Here is a 16526-nt window from a genome sequence, read left to right as displayed (position 1 = left end):
ATTGATGAGTGCGTTACGCAATCGAGTGCTTGCTTCCGCCATTGGGCAACGCGGCGGCGTGCCGGCGGCGTCCTTGCAAGTACGTTGTGGGAATGGTACCGGAGTTGCCGGACTGGTGGTGGTACATGGCTGTGTGCGTGTTGCGTCCGTATTCGGTGAACGTACAATCTGTGAAACGGTGGAATTGTAGTATTTGATCTTTATTTTGTATTGGTGGATTGCTGAAGATGGCATTTGTTACCATCTAATATCGGATTTTCGACTGTTAACAAACGATACTTAAAGTTTTAGTACAGGAGAGGTATTACTCGTATATTGTTAGTTTATTGCAGAACACATTAAGACATATGCAAATGCAAACTTGCATATGACATATGCAATATTTTAGTAAACAATTAATTAGTTTAACTTAGTTGATTTCTTTATATCTACTTCCGTATATTGTTGAAAATGTTTATTATTAAAATCAGAAGAGTATTTAATATAAAGAAGGTATTAACTGTACTTAATGTCCTACTGCAATTTTGTAATTAATAATTATTATAATAATTAATAATATATTGCAGCATTTGCAGCAAACCGACGACATATCAACTATGTAATATAACTTATTATAACAATAACATAAATAAAACGGACATCAAAGTACGTATAAGTTTTAATGTTCAAAGATCAATGACTTTTAATTTATAACGATAATATTATGTTGAATGGTAATCACGTCGAGTCAAGATGATATCATAACAATGTATTACGTTCCTTCCTAGGTTTGTACGAGTACATTTTGCATTATAAACAGGTCGTGGGCTTCATTTGTAATTGATGCTCATGCACAGTGGCTAACACTGCAATGCAAGATGTACGATGTGTGATTTGTAGTTTTGTACTTACCTACCTACCTTTAATACGAGTAATTTATATACCGAATGGTAACACTTATAACTCGGTGTATGTCATGTCACGCACAAAATAATGTTTTGTCGTTGATGTATAAAAGAGATGGATGTGAACTTAGTTGAATCAGTACGAATATCACATCCAAAGCCCTTTTTTTGTTGACGGGGAGGGAAACTTTCGTAAGGTACCAGTTGCTGTGGGACCGACACGGTACTATTTGGGATTTCTTTCTAGTCACCATGTTTTAAGTAAGCCTTTGTTTATCCGTTGTTTTATTTGTTTGTTATCATGCCATCATCGACCTAACGAAAAACCATATGATCGTGCGCATGAATCAGAATCTTAATAAAATTACCAACGAACGTCATTAATATTATCAATCTATCCAATGTTTTGGCAAGCAAAGATCCACTTTTGTCAATTTCGGCTCTTTGAGCCATATTAATTAATTGTAACAGGACACTTGGTAACAAATTACATTTTTAAGTCTCGATGGTATTGAAATGATATTGTCATTTTAAAATTTAGATTTGGTAAAAAAATAATAATTATGATGAAATAATAAACTTTGTAGTGAGTATAACTACGTTTTAATAATACCTGTAACTATGGCACATTTTCAGGATAGCGTGTTTTTTTGAAAGCTTAAGATGTTTTTGTTCTATCACAGCCCTACCAAGCACTACATTGCCATTACATCTTAAAGACAATTTTTACATTATGCATGTCGTAATACTTGTGATGTGTGAGTCGTGTCCCCTTGCAGAGGATCATTGAGTTAGCCAAAAATAACAACTAAAACCAATTGGACGGTGTCTGATCCATTTTGAACATTAATGCCAGCGCAAGAAGCACACATTTTATTGCTTCATTGACATTCACTTATTGATGAAGCATTCTAGCGGCCTCGAACTATACGGAGCCCCTTTTCTTTGTAAGTTTTTTTGTTTCCTAAATACGATCGATGGATACGATTCAGGTTGAATGAACCTAAACTACTGGAGATGTTACTATATCGCAGATAAGTTCGAATACGTATTTAAAGTGTATGACGTGTCATGGCTGCCGAGCTCGGCGGCAGACTCAGCTGGTTATTTGATTGGTACCGCTCGCCCCCACTGCTCGACACCCACGGCTTTGATATTTTTATTTAATACACTGTCTCGTTTTATTACTTACTCGTATATAGATCGTGTGCTTAATTTGCTTTGTTTTAGGGTAACGATATTACGGGCATTACGGTGTATTTGGCTGTTACTCTTTGTTGCATTTTATTTTTGTATCATGACCGCGTGGGTACAAAATTTCTGGTCTTGTTTGTGACATTTGTATCACTGTCATTTAAAGTAAAATTAATTGTTCGCGAATATAGCCAGCTGTAAATAAAGTGTCCGTTATTCGGAGCACTAACGGAATTGTAACACTCTTAATAGCATTTATCTTATCTTTCTCCTTTATAATTGTTTTGGTTTGACAGAAACCTTTTTTGGAATATGTGGAACGTTGGGACATTTTTGATAATGATCAATTATTTTTTTACTATGTCATCATGTTAAGGGGGAATTCTCTAGTTTTTAAGTCGTTAGTTAGATTTAGACTTAGCATAAGCAGGTTCAAAAATTATAAACATATTTATAAACAAAACGAGTAATTCTTGGTTATTTTTTATTACACTTACACATGAATCTATTGAAATTACATAATATCGTACCGTTTACATGGATTACAAATCCGACAATTCATACAAGTCGGTGCCGTGTTCAAAAGAAGAAAGCGCCCTCGGCTCCCCGGCTTTACCTTTTCTGGCGGTTCAAGTCGTGATTGGGTTTGTCGCAGGGTGAATGTGCCGCCTCAAGTCGTGATCGTGGGTGGCACACCCACTTCTCTTCTCTTTAACTAGGGATGTGAAAAAATAATCGATTAAGTTTGTGTGATTATGTATTATTATTAATGTTTATTAATTTATTGTGTTAAATAGTAATGGGAAATCTATTTTCAATAAATTGTTTTTTATCGATAATTTTAATCGAGCGATCTGCAAGGCGCGGCTGGCTACTAACAATTTGAGACCAAATTTCGTGGCGATGTTTTTTTTCCGCCATTAAATGAGGAATTACGACGACGACCTTTTTTGCCGGCAAATTTAGAGTTCTGTATCAAAAATGGAGTATTTCTAATTTTGTACAATAATCGATCGATTATTAATTAATCGATTTTTTCACTCGTACTCCATCCCTACTCTTAACATGCTACATTAGCATTTCTAATTCAATATAATTACAGTTAAAGTTATCGCACTGAATATGGTGCCATGACTGCCATGGTACGGGCGATGCGTATGCGTCACGTGATGATATGGCAAACTTTATGCAAACCTTTATGATTTGGCACGATTCAACGAATAAACAAGATTAGCGGGAAAGCTGCGTAGGCGCTGGCTGAGTTTTCCATTACACGCAAGGTCTGGACTTGAAAGAAAATGTTTTGTCTTTAATGGTATAGAAGTAGGAAAAGAGCATTCAGTCCACATGGTAAGGGGCCCCTGCCGCCCACAGAAATCTGAAATGAGGCCCAGGTAATACTGCTATCTTACTTGAGGTCAACCACAGATGCATTGCTACTACTTCCCCTGAGGACTAAGATGGAACGCCTCGGATAAGTAGACTCCCTGATAAGTTTGTGATCCTGATGTTGTAACTATTTTATTTATGCAATCGGTTGTCCTAAATCGTTTTGTTTGTATTAGTGACTTCATAGTGGGTTTTCCCCGGCATGTTTGCTAAATGTCATAAGGAAAACTGATCGCTAAATGCTGTAGCGAAACGTTTGTCTGCCTGTTTAAGTGTTTCTATATAAATGTATGAGTGTAAATTAAGTACATGAAATGATCATGTTTTGATTAAACGTTGTAGGTATATTAGGTATTAGATAATCTGACTTTTCATTTTTAATCATTCTCATTCTTTGATACCCGTGCCCAGCAGTGGGACAGTAATGGGTTAATTATGATGATGATCTAAACATTTCTATGCATAACATAATATTAATAATAGATACATTTTACATAAAAAATCTAAATATATATAACTCAAAGGTGACTGACTGACATAGTGATCTATCAACGCACACTGCACAGCCCAAACCACTGGACGGATCGGGCTGAAATTTGGCATGCAGGTAGATGTTATGACGTAGGCATCCGCTAAGAAAGGATTTTGATCAATTCTACCCCCAAGGGGATACAATAGGGGATGAAAATATTACTTCGTAACGCGAGCGAAGCCGCGGGCAAAAGCTCGTGTATTATAACTTAGTAGTCTCTAGTAGTAAAAAGTCGTAATACGCTCGTTATTAATTAATAATAATCAATCTATGCAGTGTTTTGCTTACCAAAGATGGACATTTGACAATGTCAGCTTTCGATGTATGATAAGCGAAAATTGTATATTAATAACGGAAGATATTCGTGTAAAACGGTTCTTTTATTTTGAAAACTGTAGTAAAGCAATAATAACAAATGGCAATCCATTCAATGTTACCAAATGTGATAGCTTTGCATATGTAAGAAACTTCGAATTAAAGTAAGTCATATAGCTTTGCATACCTATGTAAGAAACTTCGAATTAAAGTAAGTCATATAGCTTTGCATATGTAAGAAACTTCGAATTAAAGTAAGTCATATAGAGGGCTTGTTGGAATAAGTAAGCATTGAAGGTCAATATAACCACTTCTGCATTGTTTCATCCTTCACATCAGTGATACAAACAGTGAACGCTAAAAACAAGGTTTGATTTTAAATTGGTGAGTAACAGTAACCGCAAATTAACGACAATTGACCCACCACGTTTAATGTAAACGCGACAACGAGTATAAACAATGATTGGCAGAAATTGGCTGGGATTTAATATAATAATAAATAACCATACGTGATTCAAGTACGTTTACGTGTCGGTCTCGTGTGAGCCGGGGCGCCGCGTTACATCATTACTCTGGAATGTTACGCCAATTAGGGACCAGTTAGAAAGCGAGGTTTATCGCCACGTTGCCTATAAATAGAGTTATGAAGTACTTCTTTCATAAAGTTCACTGTCCGTAACACGTCGCGTTTGAAGCTTAACGTTATGTCTTTGTTGCTCCCACGATTTTTTGATGGGGTTACTATGTGGATTGATGTCAATTAGGCGGCATTACGTGTTAGTATATAGTCGCATGTATTTATATAAGTGAGTTATTGTATAATGGTAGCAAAAATGAATAGGTACAAAAAGGAGCGACAAAAAAAGGACACATCATTAACGTGTTCTCGGTTTGACAAACAACTCAATTTGTTTGTTCGAAGAACCCAATGTCGTAATAACGTTCATAAGTAGGTATAGCATTCTGGAAACGTTTCCGTTCCTTTAAACGTATTCCGAATTAGATTATGTAATCAAATCAAATCATTTTTTTTATTCAAATAGGTTCTTTACAGAGCAGTTTTTGAATGTCAATACAACTACCACCACTTCACAAGGTGTTTCGTTATGGAGAAGAGGCGGCGAAGACATCTTTTAAAAAAAAAATGTCAAACTTAACCTCTCAAAAATAAGACGTCTTATCCCTTTACACCCGAGATGATATGAGCGTGAGTTTCACTTTAAAAAAATTCCCACGTGATAGCTTCTTATTTTTCGAAACGCAACCGATGCCGATCGATCGTGAGGAGAGTATCGCACGTGCTACCGGCTAAGTGAGCGGGGTGCAGGCGGTCAGTTGTGCTAGGGACTCGTCCAAAGATGGCAGATTTTTTCGACCCGCGCACTGTCACAGGTATATAATTATTTTTGGTATTAAATGTTAAGTATCTATTATTAATGATTGCTAATTTAAAAGCTAAAAGAACACTAAATACGTGGATTTTAGTAGTTTATTCGATTAACTTGCAATTTAGATACAATTAGGTTGCAAATCTCAACTGTTACGATCGTGTGCCTACGGTTGTTGGTGCAGAATAACGTTTGATGAAAATGCTTTTATTGCTATTACCAGTTATGTGTAAGTTTCGTTAATAACAATTTGTTTGTTTCAATTTTAGGGGTACATTTAAATGACGATCAGATTTTGCCAGTGCGGGGTGAGGAGAAATATATCGGACATTGAAGATCTTCATGAAAGTGAAGAGCTTCAACCAAATAGATTAGAAGAGTTTCAATTTGAAGAATTGTGCCCTGAAACAGATCCAGAAGCACATGCAGACCCTCAAATAGAAACTGACCTAGAATTGGATCTGGAACTTGAGCCTGAACCTCAACCATCTACTTCAAAATCATCCCTAGAAATTTCTCGCCGCCGAGCATCTTCACGTCCAACACATCGAAAAATAGCTTGGAAAAGAATACGTTTTCTGTCTTGAAAAGGTCTATACATCCCTACCAACATCTCCAGGAAAGTTTACAAAGAAATATTTTTATCAATATTTTAATTGTGAGGCTCTTGATATGTAACCAGATGCACAAATTTATATTATCTAAGAAGAACCGGTCGAAAACTTAATTTAATTGCAATAGATATGGCTAAAGTTTTCTCTATCTGCATTATCATTGGATGTATTCCCTAGCCAAGAATACCTACGCCTTGGAGACCTGGATTGAAGACGGAAGCAATAACGGAAGAAAGAAGAATGTTGATTTTCATAGAATTACGTAGTTTAGGTTTCATTGCCAAGACAGATTTTTTATAAAGACTAATGAAAATAAAGACTGATGTTAAATATCTCCAAATTGTTTTAATTTTGTAATATTTTTTGATAAAAAACTATTTTTTTTTGCAATTTTCACGATCTTGAGTGTGATAGTTCCCACCGGAGACTCACGATCGTGCGGGTCGATTTCTGGATTAAGTATAAACTCTGGATTTTTTTCCTATTTTTTGTGGATCCCTTAAGCTATATAAAAAGCCGTAATAAACGTTTTGAATCGGAAATTGCGAAAAAAAATCTTCGGGTGTAAAGGGTTATTTTACTATGGCGGTTGCTATGCCTCGGGTTATCCATATCCAATTATTCATTTTTGTTATAATTTTATTTCTATCGATACAAATTTTAATCGCATTTACACATGCACACGTGTAATTGATAAACTACACAGTAAATAAAGCTATAGGTATATAAATATAACTACTAATATAATTCCACAAGTATATAGTTCGCTAAACTTATATAGATTTCATACAAATATATGTCAAAGGCATGTGTGATATAGATTTTCCCGTTATTAAGTAATCATAACATTAAATCTATTCATAGAACGGCTTCCATACGTAATTGTATGGTATCTATTCATTAAAAGTAATTGCAGATTAACTTCGGCTTCTAGTCTACATGAAGGTACTTTGTGGTTAAGCTACTTAGTATCCTAAAGTGTTTCGTCTGGCTACTTAGATTCAATTACTATAATTAATAAGGCCTCCGTCTCACTGGGACGGCCACGGTCACTTCGCCAGTAACATGTTTATACAAATATAACATAATTCCATATTAATGTTTAAACAAAACATAAACATTTAACAGCTGCCAAGTTGGGACATTGCCCAAACCGTTTCCTGGTTCTGGACTATCCGTTTTTGTTGATGAGGAAGGGAACTCACAAAAGGTATTCGATGCCATGGGAGTGACTACATTTATTATGTGCGATCTGTCCACTTAAGCCTTTAGTCGCCTCTTACGACAAGCGGGAAAAAACGTAAGGTCTTATCTGGACCCGGGACTACAGAATCATCTAGACTATTCTATAGACTATCTTGATTAAGTTGAGACGCCTATATGTATGGAGTTTCTTAAGCTTACATTCTTTAATAGGACATAACAACTATTAATCATACTGCAAATGGACAAAATAATGGATAAGTAGGTAATAAAGAACCATAATAGTTTATTATATATATATATAATAGTTTATTTAATAACATATGATAATAATAACTGGCTTGGCTTCTTTTACGAGCCTCGATGCTTTCGTGCTTAATCGTCTTATTTTCAGTTACCATAAGAAATTTATCACGATATTTTTATAACATGTAGTGTAGGGGAAATTAGTACACACTCTAAAAGGAAACTAGTCTGAAAAGGGCATGTTCTTGTATAGCATTGCAATCATAATACCTAATGGTCGAGTCCTCTTATGGTACAGAAAGAACGGCCGAGCCATACACACAGAGTTTACTATCCCTTGTAAAGATTGTAATTAGAAAACAAACAAGGTTCACTAGTGATACGTGTAAAAGCGTTCACACGATTTCTACGGGTGACCAATGGGTCAATTAGATTTATTTATACACGTATTCAGAGCCAGTGGTAGTCTTGCGGTGTGAAGACCTCACGCTGGGTGGTCGGGAACCGTATCCCAGCTACAATATGTTTTTTTAATGCATTTTAAATTGTAATTGAAATAGGAATATGCTGGTAAGGTTTCAATTTTTTTAGGTGTATAAAGCTACCAATCCGCATTTACCTAGCGAGGTTTGCTGTAACTAAACTGTTTTCATTGTAAAAGTAGACCTGTGCCCATTTGTGGCACAGTAAACTAGCAAAAAACTCGGTAAAAAGCAGTGATAGCCTAATGGTTAAGAAACTTGGCCTCTCGATCGAGGAGTCTGTTCAAATCCCAGGCACGCATCTCTGATTTAGTTATGTGCGTATTAGAAATTCATTATCACTTGCTCAAACGGTGAAGGACAACATCGTGAGGAAACCTGCAAACCTAAGAGAAACAAAACTCTCAAAGGTATGTGAAGTTTACCAATACGCACTTGGCCAGCGCGGTAGACTATGGCCTAAGCCTTCTCATTCTGAGAGGAGACCCGTGCCCAGCAGTGGGACAGTAATTGTTGATGATGAAACTGATCTCATGAACTGAAGTAATACAGATGAGCTGATAACACTTATCATGAGCTGATAATGTACAACAATTCTGTCTAATAAATGATATAAGAAAAAAACACAGCCGAACATAAGTGTTTAAAAAGAATAAATAAGTGATCATTGTGTACGAATTAATGTAAAAGAAACACTTTTACGTACGATTTTCATTGAATTACAAATAACATAGCAGTATATTTATTACAAGTTTTTTTTAAGTTACTAAACGTACGCAATGGACGTATTTACGTCACCGTGTCGTGTGAATGTATGCAAAACACTTGAGTAACTGTATAATTGGTGTGTCTATTGCTTCATATTAGACATTAAATACTCGGTAAGGTTAAAACAACAATTTCCAAACATCGTTAGGTGTATTAGAGTTACTCCCTGCTTGACTCATACGTTTAGGGAGCTTGGACCGCCCCTTTCACATGGGCGAGAATAAAAAAACTTCAAACAGTCCTGTTTGAAGATTTTTCTTTTATTTTTCCTTCCTTTTTTGTTTTTTTTTTGTCGACAAATTTCAATGACTATTTATTTCGGACACCCTCACCCCTTTAGTACAAGATGAGAAAAAAAATCAGCAACTTTTTTTTCGTCGATCTCGACTAGACTACTGCTGGTGGACCCTCCTTAATAAAAATGTAGGCTCATTATGGAATGACTATATACATATATACACATTGGTGTATGTAGACAAAATATCAGTCAGTCAGTTTTTATTCTGCATTAATGCAGAAAAAAAACAGATTAATGAAATGCATTATGCTAATAATATCTTCAATAGTATCATAACATTTCATTTAACATAATGGTGTAATGATAAAAAATGAATATAATATAAAGTCCTTTGTTAGCTCATTTCTTTTATAGATATCATGTTTAAACGAGCAACACAGGAATCCTTTTATAACAATGAATGCATAATTGCATATGATTAAAATTAAATGCAAATATCTTATTGAAACGGATAAACTTGAAATAAACTTGTTGCTTTTTAGGGTTCCGTGCCCCAAGGGGAAAAAAGGAACCTTATCTATAAGCGTCTGCTGTCTGTCCGTTTGTCACAGGGCTCTATTTCTTGAGCCGTCATAGATAGACACTTGAAATTATTACAGAATATGTATAACTGTGGACACTATAGCAAAAAAGTATAAAAAAACTTGCAAATAAGTGGGGGTCACCATACAAGAAACTATGAAGCTACTAAGATGACAAAGACTAAATATAAATAATAAATGAAAAGGGTGGTACGGAATCCTCTGTGTGCGAGTTCGAGTCGCACTTGGCCTATTATATACTAGTGCACGTACTTCCCGATAAACGTGAATTTATGAAAATGTCGGCAAGTTGTTTTCTAACCTTGCAGCGACCTTCGTCGTCAGTCGCACTGCATAAATAAATATGTGCTTTAATCTCACGAACAGTACGGATGATTCGAAGTGATCACATTATTGTGTGTATTTCAAAGTAATTTTAAAGATTAAAGTGTGTTTTTGAAAATAAATATACACAGATACTTGTGGAACTGGAGAATTATTATAAATGTACTAACTGACCCGGCAAAAGTTGTATTGCCATATAAATAAAAAAAAGTTAAGGATGGACAACCTTTATCACTTAGGGGTATGAAAAATAAGTAGTAGCCGATTCTCAGACCTACTGAATGTGCATATAAAATTTGGTGACACGAGAATTTTATATATAAGATAAGATAACCCGACATTATAAAAAATATAATGTAGCCTATATCATACAATGATATTACGTATATAAACAAAATAATTGTCATAATTATGTAATGTATTCGTTATTATATAATAAGCTGTTGACCCGAAATATCCTCTTTCAATGTCTTTCAGTATATTTCATCATTGTATTGTTTTCTGTGGTAATTATATTAAATAACAGGTAAGCCCTTTATTAAAATTCAATTTAATTACATACCACAGAAAACAATATGGATATATTATAGGTAATTTAGGTATAGGTTTGATAATATTAATATACTATCTTTATATATATATATATATATATATATATATTTAAATCCCGGTATCATTTCTGCGTCCTTCCACAGACCAGCATTTCTGCGTCCTCTATTTATTTTCTCTTTTTTGCTTATAGTTGCTGTGTATATTCTTTAATACATTACATAGATGACATTACTCACATTTATTTAGACATAACTGACAAAAATGACATTATACACATTTTTCATTTCGCCCTCCATATTACATCCAAATACTCCGCCGCCAATGTTGCCTCCATTAGAGGTCAATGCTTCGAAAATGTAGGTATACAGCCAAAGTGTCCTTGAAGAACTACCTACGTACGTACGAAATAAACTCCGGTAAATTTTTTAGGGAACGGATGTTTGAAAACTTGTATATTGTCTTTATTCATTAAAGGCATCCCTTAAAAACAGACGACCTCTTTGTTATTAGCAATGTCTAAACATTTACTTCCCATCTTCAGATTTTTGTTTTAATTTATAATAGGGAATATGCATGTGATTTAGATTTTCTTGTTATTTTTTTTCCTCGGCACTTTATGGTCCTGAAGTTACATCTCAACAATTTTTTTTATTTATTTCGTATAAAATTGATTAAAACTTTAATCAAAAATCGTAAATTATGCGAGCGAAATTCAAATTTGCAAAACGCATTGCCATTGGTCGAATCGAAACATGACGTCACGCACGTCGGCGTCGATATTCATACTGTTTGAGATAAAAAATGTTTTTATTAAGATTCCTGCAGTTTTTACTATTACCTAGTGCGATTTTCTATATAAGAAATAATCAAGAACAATGATTGAAAGTAGTTTTGTCAAAGCACAATCGGACTATTTACCAAAAATATGCAAAAATGGATAAACGAGTTTTTATGCTTAGGTCAATAAGTACCAAACAAAGTAGATGATGAATGCAATATTTTAAAATTATTTACCTAAAATTATTGTTTGTTACAGTAAATGCAAATGTTAATGCGATTTTAGAGATACTTTATCTGTTTCCTATCTTACACCATCTTTTTCGTATTTTCACTTATTTTGAAACGGAAAAAAAAAACACTATGTAATAATTTAAAAAAAATATATTTGAAACACTAATAACATTGTTTATATTTTTACTACGTTAAGACGAAGTGATAAGTGATTTAAAATAATAAAATAAAATTGTGCATTTTCTCTATTGATAATTGAAGGATGAGTGCTAGATCAGATCGATCCCGGGGTCGTAGCTCTTCCGTCGAGAGTCTCTGGAGTATGCAGCGATACTGAAACATCTTTGAGTAACGACAGTCAAGAGAGAGAGAGAAAGTTCAGCTTGGTGGATTCAGACATGACGAATTCAGAAAGTAGTGACTCAGAAATTATTTTTCACTAGTTTATAAAGTGCGCTCTTTGTGGAAGACACAACAGCATCCCTAATTATAATTACTGCGAAAAGTATTTCAAGATTAGAAAATATTTCCATTAAAATTTTAACCGAAAGAACAAAAACTGTAAAACCAAAGATTTCAGTAATCAGAATCAAGGGAAGACAGAATATAGTACTGATAAAGACACAAACTCATATAAGCATCATATGCATCGCCGTAGAACCTATTATAAAGCAACCATTGAAAAAACATGCTAACCAAGATTTAAATGTTGCGTAGTACTTAATAAAAGGACATTTCATAATATACTGAAAATCTTGATGTTCGGTTGCTCTTGTGGTATTTCAAGTGGACATGACCGACTTTAATGCTTTAGGTGCCTTAATATACTTACGAATAAATTTAATATAATTTATCATTTATTTTAGCTCATAAAGGCTCTTTTGTTTATATTTACTGCACTTGTGAAAGAAACAATTAAAAAAAACTACAAACATCTAAAATTGCGCGAACGAACTTCATCTTATTTTTTTGTTTGTTTAGTTTGCTATTAATTAGTAATTATAATATTGTTTTTTATGAAATGCGTAACAAATACACGTTTCGCAGAAGTGCCTAAATACCTACGAAATTAATTGATAATTTATTTCTGTTATGAAGATTAAACTTTCCATCGAGACATAGATTCCTAGCAAAGAGGCACCTTTAAGGAGCACAGGTGAGAATAACCGGTTAGAACCAGTTTATCCATAAAATACTTAGGACGCGGAACAGTCGTTCAGATGGTTCAAAATATACGTTTAAGGGGTGAGGTACAGAGGAGAGGAGATATACGTAGGCGCATCCAGCGCCTCCAACGAGGTGCGGCTAAGTTGCGAATTAAAATTTCACTCTTAGAACAAAAGTGCGTCCGAACAAAAATTGAAATTAAGTAGCATAGATGTCAGCACAGTACATTACCAAAAACTCACGGCGATTGCAAAACTGCGTCCGTATACGGAAGCAGAAACGCGGTGGACGCAACATTAAATGATAAGTTGGCAATAGAAGGACGCAGGAATGTTTGTGGGATGTATATATATATATATATATATATATATATATATATATATATATATATATATATATATATATATTTCTTATGTGCGTGTGTATGTCACTGAACTCCTCCTAAACGACTGGACTGATTTTGCTGAAATTTGTTATGTGTTCAAGGGGACTTGAGAATGGTTTAGATTCACAATTTAGTCCGTGGGAAAAGGATTTTTTAATTAATTTTTAATTCGTAAGTAGTTACAGAATCGGAAACTATGCACTTGGACAACAACTTTGCTAAAGATCAAGTGATGATCTTTAGCAAAGTTGTTGTCCAAGAGCCCACGATGGTTTGGGAGTTGGTAAGACCAATTTCGACAGATGGCACAACTGTAATTCCCATGTAGGTACAAATTTTCCGTTTTATGTATGTCATATTATTTCTTTAAAATGCGGACGAAGCCGCGGGCACCACTAGTATTAATATACTATGAATGTATATTATTGCCTACCAAAGTCCGAAATTTGACAATGTGTAGACAGAAATTGCTAAATTTCGACTTTTGGTAGGCAAACTTTGGATAGATTAATTATTAATTACGAGCGATAGTACTCTTATTCATTGAACAACTCTTTAAAATCTATTTATAAACATCGTTACGATAACATTCTCGTTTCCTCATTTGATAATAATATATTAATACACGATTTGTGTTTTAAATTCGGATAAGTGTTCATAAAATTGACTCTAATTGTGCCTGGTCTCCGTCTGTGATTTTACTTTGTGCCGTGGACTTCGATCCTCACGAGAAAGTGATAGTGGGCCCTCGCATTGGGTTGCAACGATTTTCTATTTGTAGTAGACAACTTATCAACTCGGTCTAGTGATGTACTTTTTTTTTAAATGTCGATAAATAAAAATAAACATTGATATTTATATCAAGGCTTCGCCTATATTTTTCGCCGACAAAGTTTTAAATATAATAATTTTAATAACCTGTTTTTTTGCTGAACTAATCTTGTTACTATATAAAATACTTATTTTTTTATATATCGATATTTAAATTTAGTTCAAATAATAATATTGTATCAGCATTAGGCTCTATATCGATATAATTATCGATATTTAGGGTTGGATATTATCGAAACTTCGATATATCAGGCATCCCTAACACGACCAGTCCTTAGTGGTCCAACTTCTGATGAAGATGAACGTTAACGCTTCTCGTGTATATTTAGTTTTGATAAATCAATTTAGTGATTTTACTTAATGTTACCCATAAGGTGGGTACATTGGTGTTATGGCGATATTATAAATATTCAATGGGAGCAAATCTATACAAGATTACTTACAAGTTGAATGAATGTTATATGGTAGGTATGTTTAATTAACACTTTAATGTAATAATTTATATGAAATATATCATTAGTCATCATAATTCATTCATCCTATTTCATGCGATAAACCTTCCTACTTTTATTGTCGGGAAACGATTATACAAAGACTCCGCGACCGATTTGATAAAAAATCTTTTTGGTCTCAAACGATATATATTTTATATTAAATCATTATATGTTTGTCACCAGGTGGCAGCGACATCCCACGAGATGACGGACCGCGAGCGGTACCGCTCGCCGCCGCCGCCGGAGCCGCCGCCGCACCGCGTGCGCGCCTCCGACCTGTACCCGCGGCTGCGGACGCAGTACGACGAGCCCGGCCTCGACGCGGGCTTCGCGCCGATATGCGGGGAGTTTGTGCAGGTAATTAGCCAATTCAGATTTTTGGAAGGTGGTAGAACCCTTTGTGGCTCGACTCCGGCGGCAACACCGCCACACCTATTTCTACCTAATAACAGCAGTGTTAGGCGCTGCTGTGTTCCGGTTTGAAGGGTGTGGTAAGGGAGATAGACTTTTCCGAGGCGTTCCAGCTTAGTCCACAGGGGTAGCGGCGCATCTGTGGCCAACCTCAGGTGGGAATATCTAATCCTATCTGGGGTTGATTAAAGATGTCCATGGGCGGCAGTAGCCACTTACCATCAGGTGGACTGTATGCTCGTCTGCTACTCCTGTATTATAAAAAAAAAAGATGATTTGCGGATAATGTCGAAAATTTAAACAGGATTTATCGATGATTTAGAATTTGTATACAAATATTTATGCTTATTATCAAAAGTGATAATATTGAATTTCCACGCGATATTATCGATGTGTCGATAATTCAAAATATTCAAGTACCTACACTGACCTTTTCTTTTTCGTCCACGTATTTCAAATGCCACGTCCGCATGCTTGCCGTTCGCCGCAAACCCCAAACCTCTACAAACTGTTGGTTTGGTAAAAACCAATGCGCTTGCTAACCTACATAAACCAAGTTAATTGTTCTTTTCACACGTTTATTTTTGTGCTACGTTTGCAAACATGTGGCAGAAAAAATATTAAATTTTCGAATTTATTTTCGCCGAATTTTTAGTCAAGGTTAATTCGATACGATGAAATCGTGTCAGCAATGCCTTCTATACCGAAATCCTAACAGGTAACATAGGCTATAGGCGTATAGCCGTATAGCCGTATAGTTTTCACTTGACTACATGCCAGACACCTGTGCTCACCTCAGTACGTAATACGATATTCACAATTACGCAATCTTAAATACTGGTACACGGCCAGGGACTAGCTTAGATAGGTCATAGAATAACGCCTAAGAATTATCTGGAACTCCCATTTTAATTGTACAATTTTTTCAATTATTTATTGTAAAAAATAATGAAAAGTTGGTTAATTTTTTTTTCTGTTACCGGAAAATAGTTTAAATATTTAGTAGGAAATAAATAGTTCTACTAGGAACTAAACTAGGTCCTGTCTACTAAGGATATATTATTTAATTTATCTATCTTATCCCATGTGTGAATGTCTTACGTTTTAGTATCTGGTGCCTAGTACCATTCCTAGATCGCACCACTCGCCGAAGGATGAAGTTCCATCCACACCAACTGGACTCATGGCGGTCCTCCACGGTTCGGTTTGCACGAACGTTCTTGCCACGAACGTGTAAGATGTGGAATGAGGTTTCTCCTGAGGTATTCCCGGAGCGCTATGACATAAGACTCTTCAAATTAGTTGTTAAAAGAGCTCTCACCCAAGCCGGCGATGCATTGTCGGCCCCTCTGGTGTTGCAAATGTCTATAGGCAACGTTGACTACCACGTTGACTACTTCTACGTTGGTTACTACGTTGACGTTGACGCATACCGTCGTAAACACCAGACGGTGTGGCGAGTCCTGGAGCTTACCTGGGTGGAGCCCGAAGGGGCG

General features: G+C 35.3%; 1 protein-coding gene and 1 long non-coding RNA gene across 2 annotated transcripts in view; both read left to right on the top strand.

The window, feature by feature from the left end:
• The window catches only part of LOC140746387 (phosphatidylinositol-3,5-bisphosphate 3-phosphatase MTMR4), a 55806-nt gene that overhangs the window by 22269 nt on the left and 17011 nt on the right, over positions 1-16526 (top strand). The window contains exon 3 of the mRNA XM_073078514.1: positions 14803-14976. Within this exon, the coding sequence (XP_072934615.1) occupies positions 14803-14976 (174 nt within the window). The remainder of the gene's footprint in view (positions 1-14802; positions 14977-16526) is intronic.
• LOC140746546 (uncharacterized) lies at positions 5498-6650 on the top strand. Its single transcript, XR_012102776.1, has 2 exons — positions 5498-5706; positions 5972-6650. It is a non-coding gene; the product is annotated as an uncharacterized LOC140746546 (long non-coding RNA).

Source organism: Epargyreus clarus, unplaced genomic scaffold (assembly GCF_041222505.1).
Source record: "Epargyreus clarus isolate Ecla_fem2 unplaced genomic scaffold, WU_Ecla_fem_2.2 ptg000012l, whole genome shotgun sequence".
In the NCBI taxonomy this organism is placed as follows: domain Eukaryota; kingdom Metazoa; phylum Arthropoda; class Insecta; order Lepidoptera; family Hesperiidae; genus Epargyreus; species Epargyreus clarus.
This window is presented reverse-complemented; position numbering and strand designations above follow the sequence as displayed.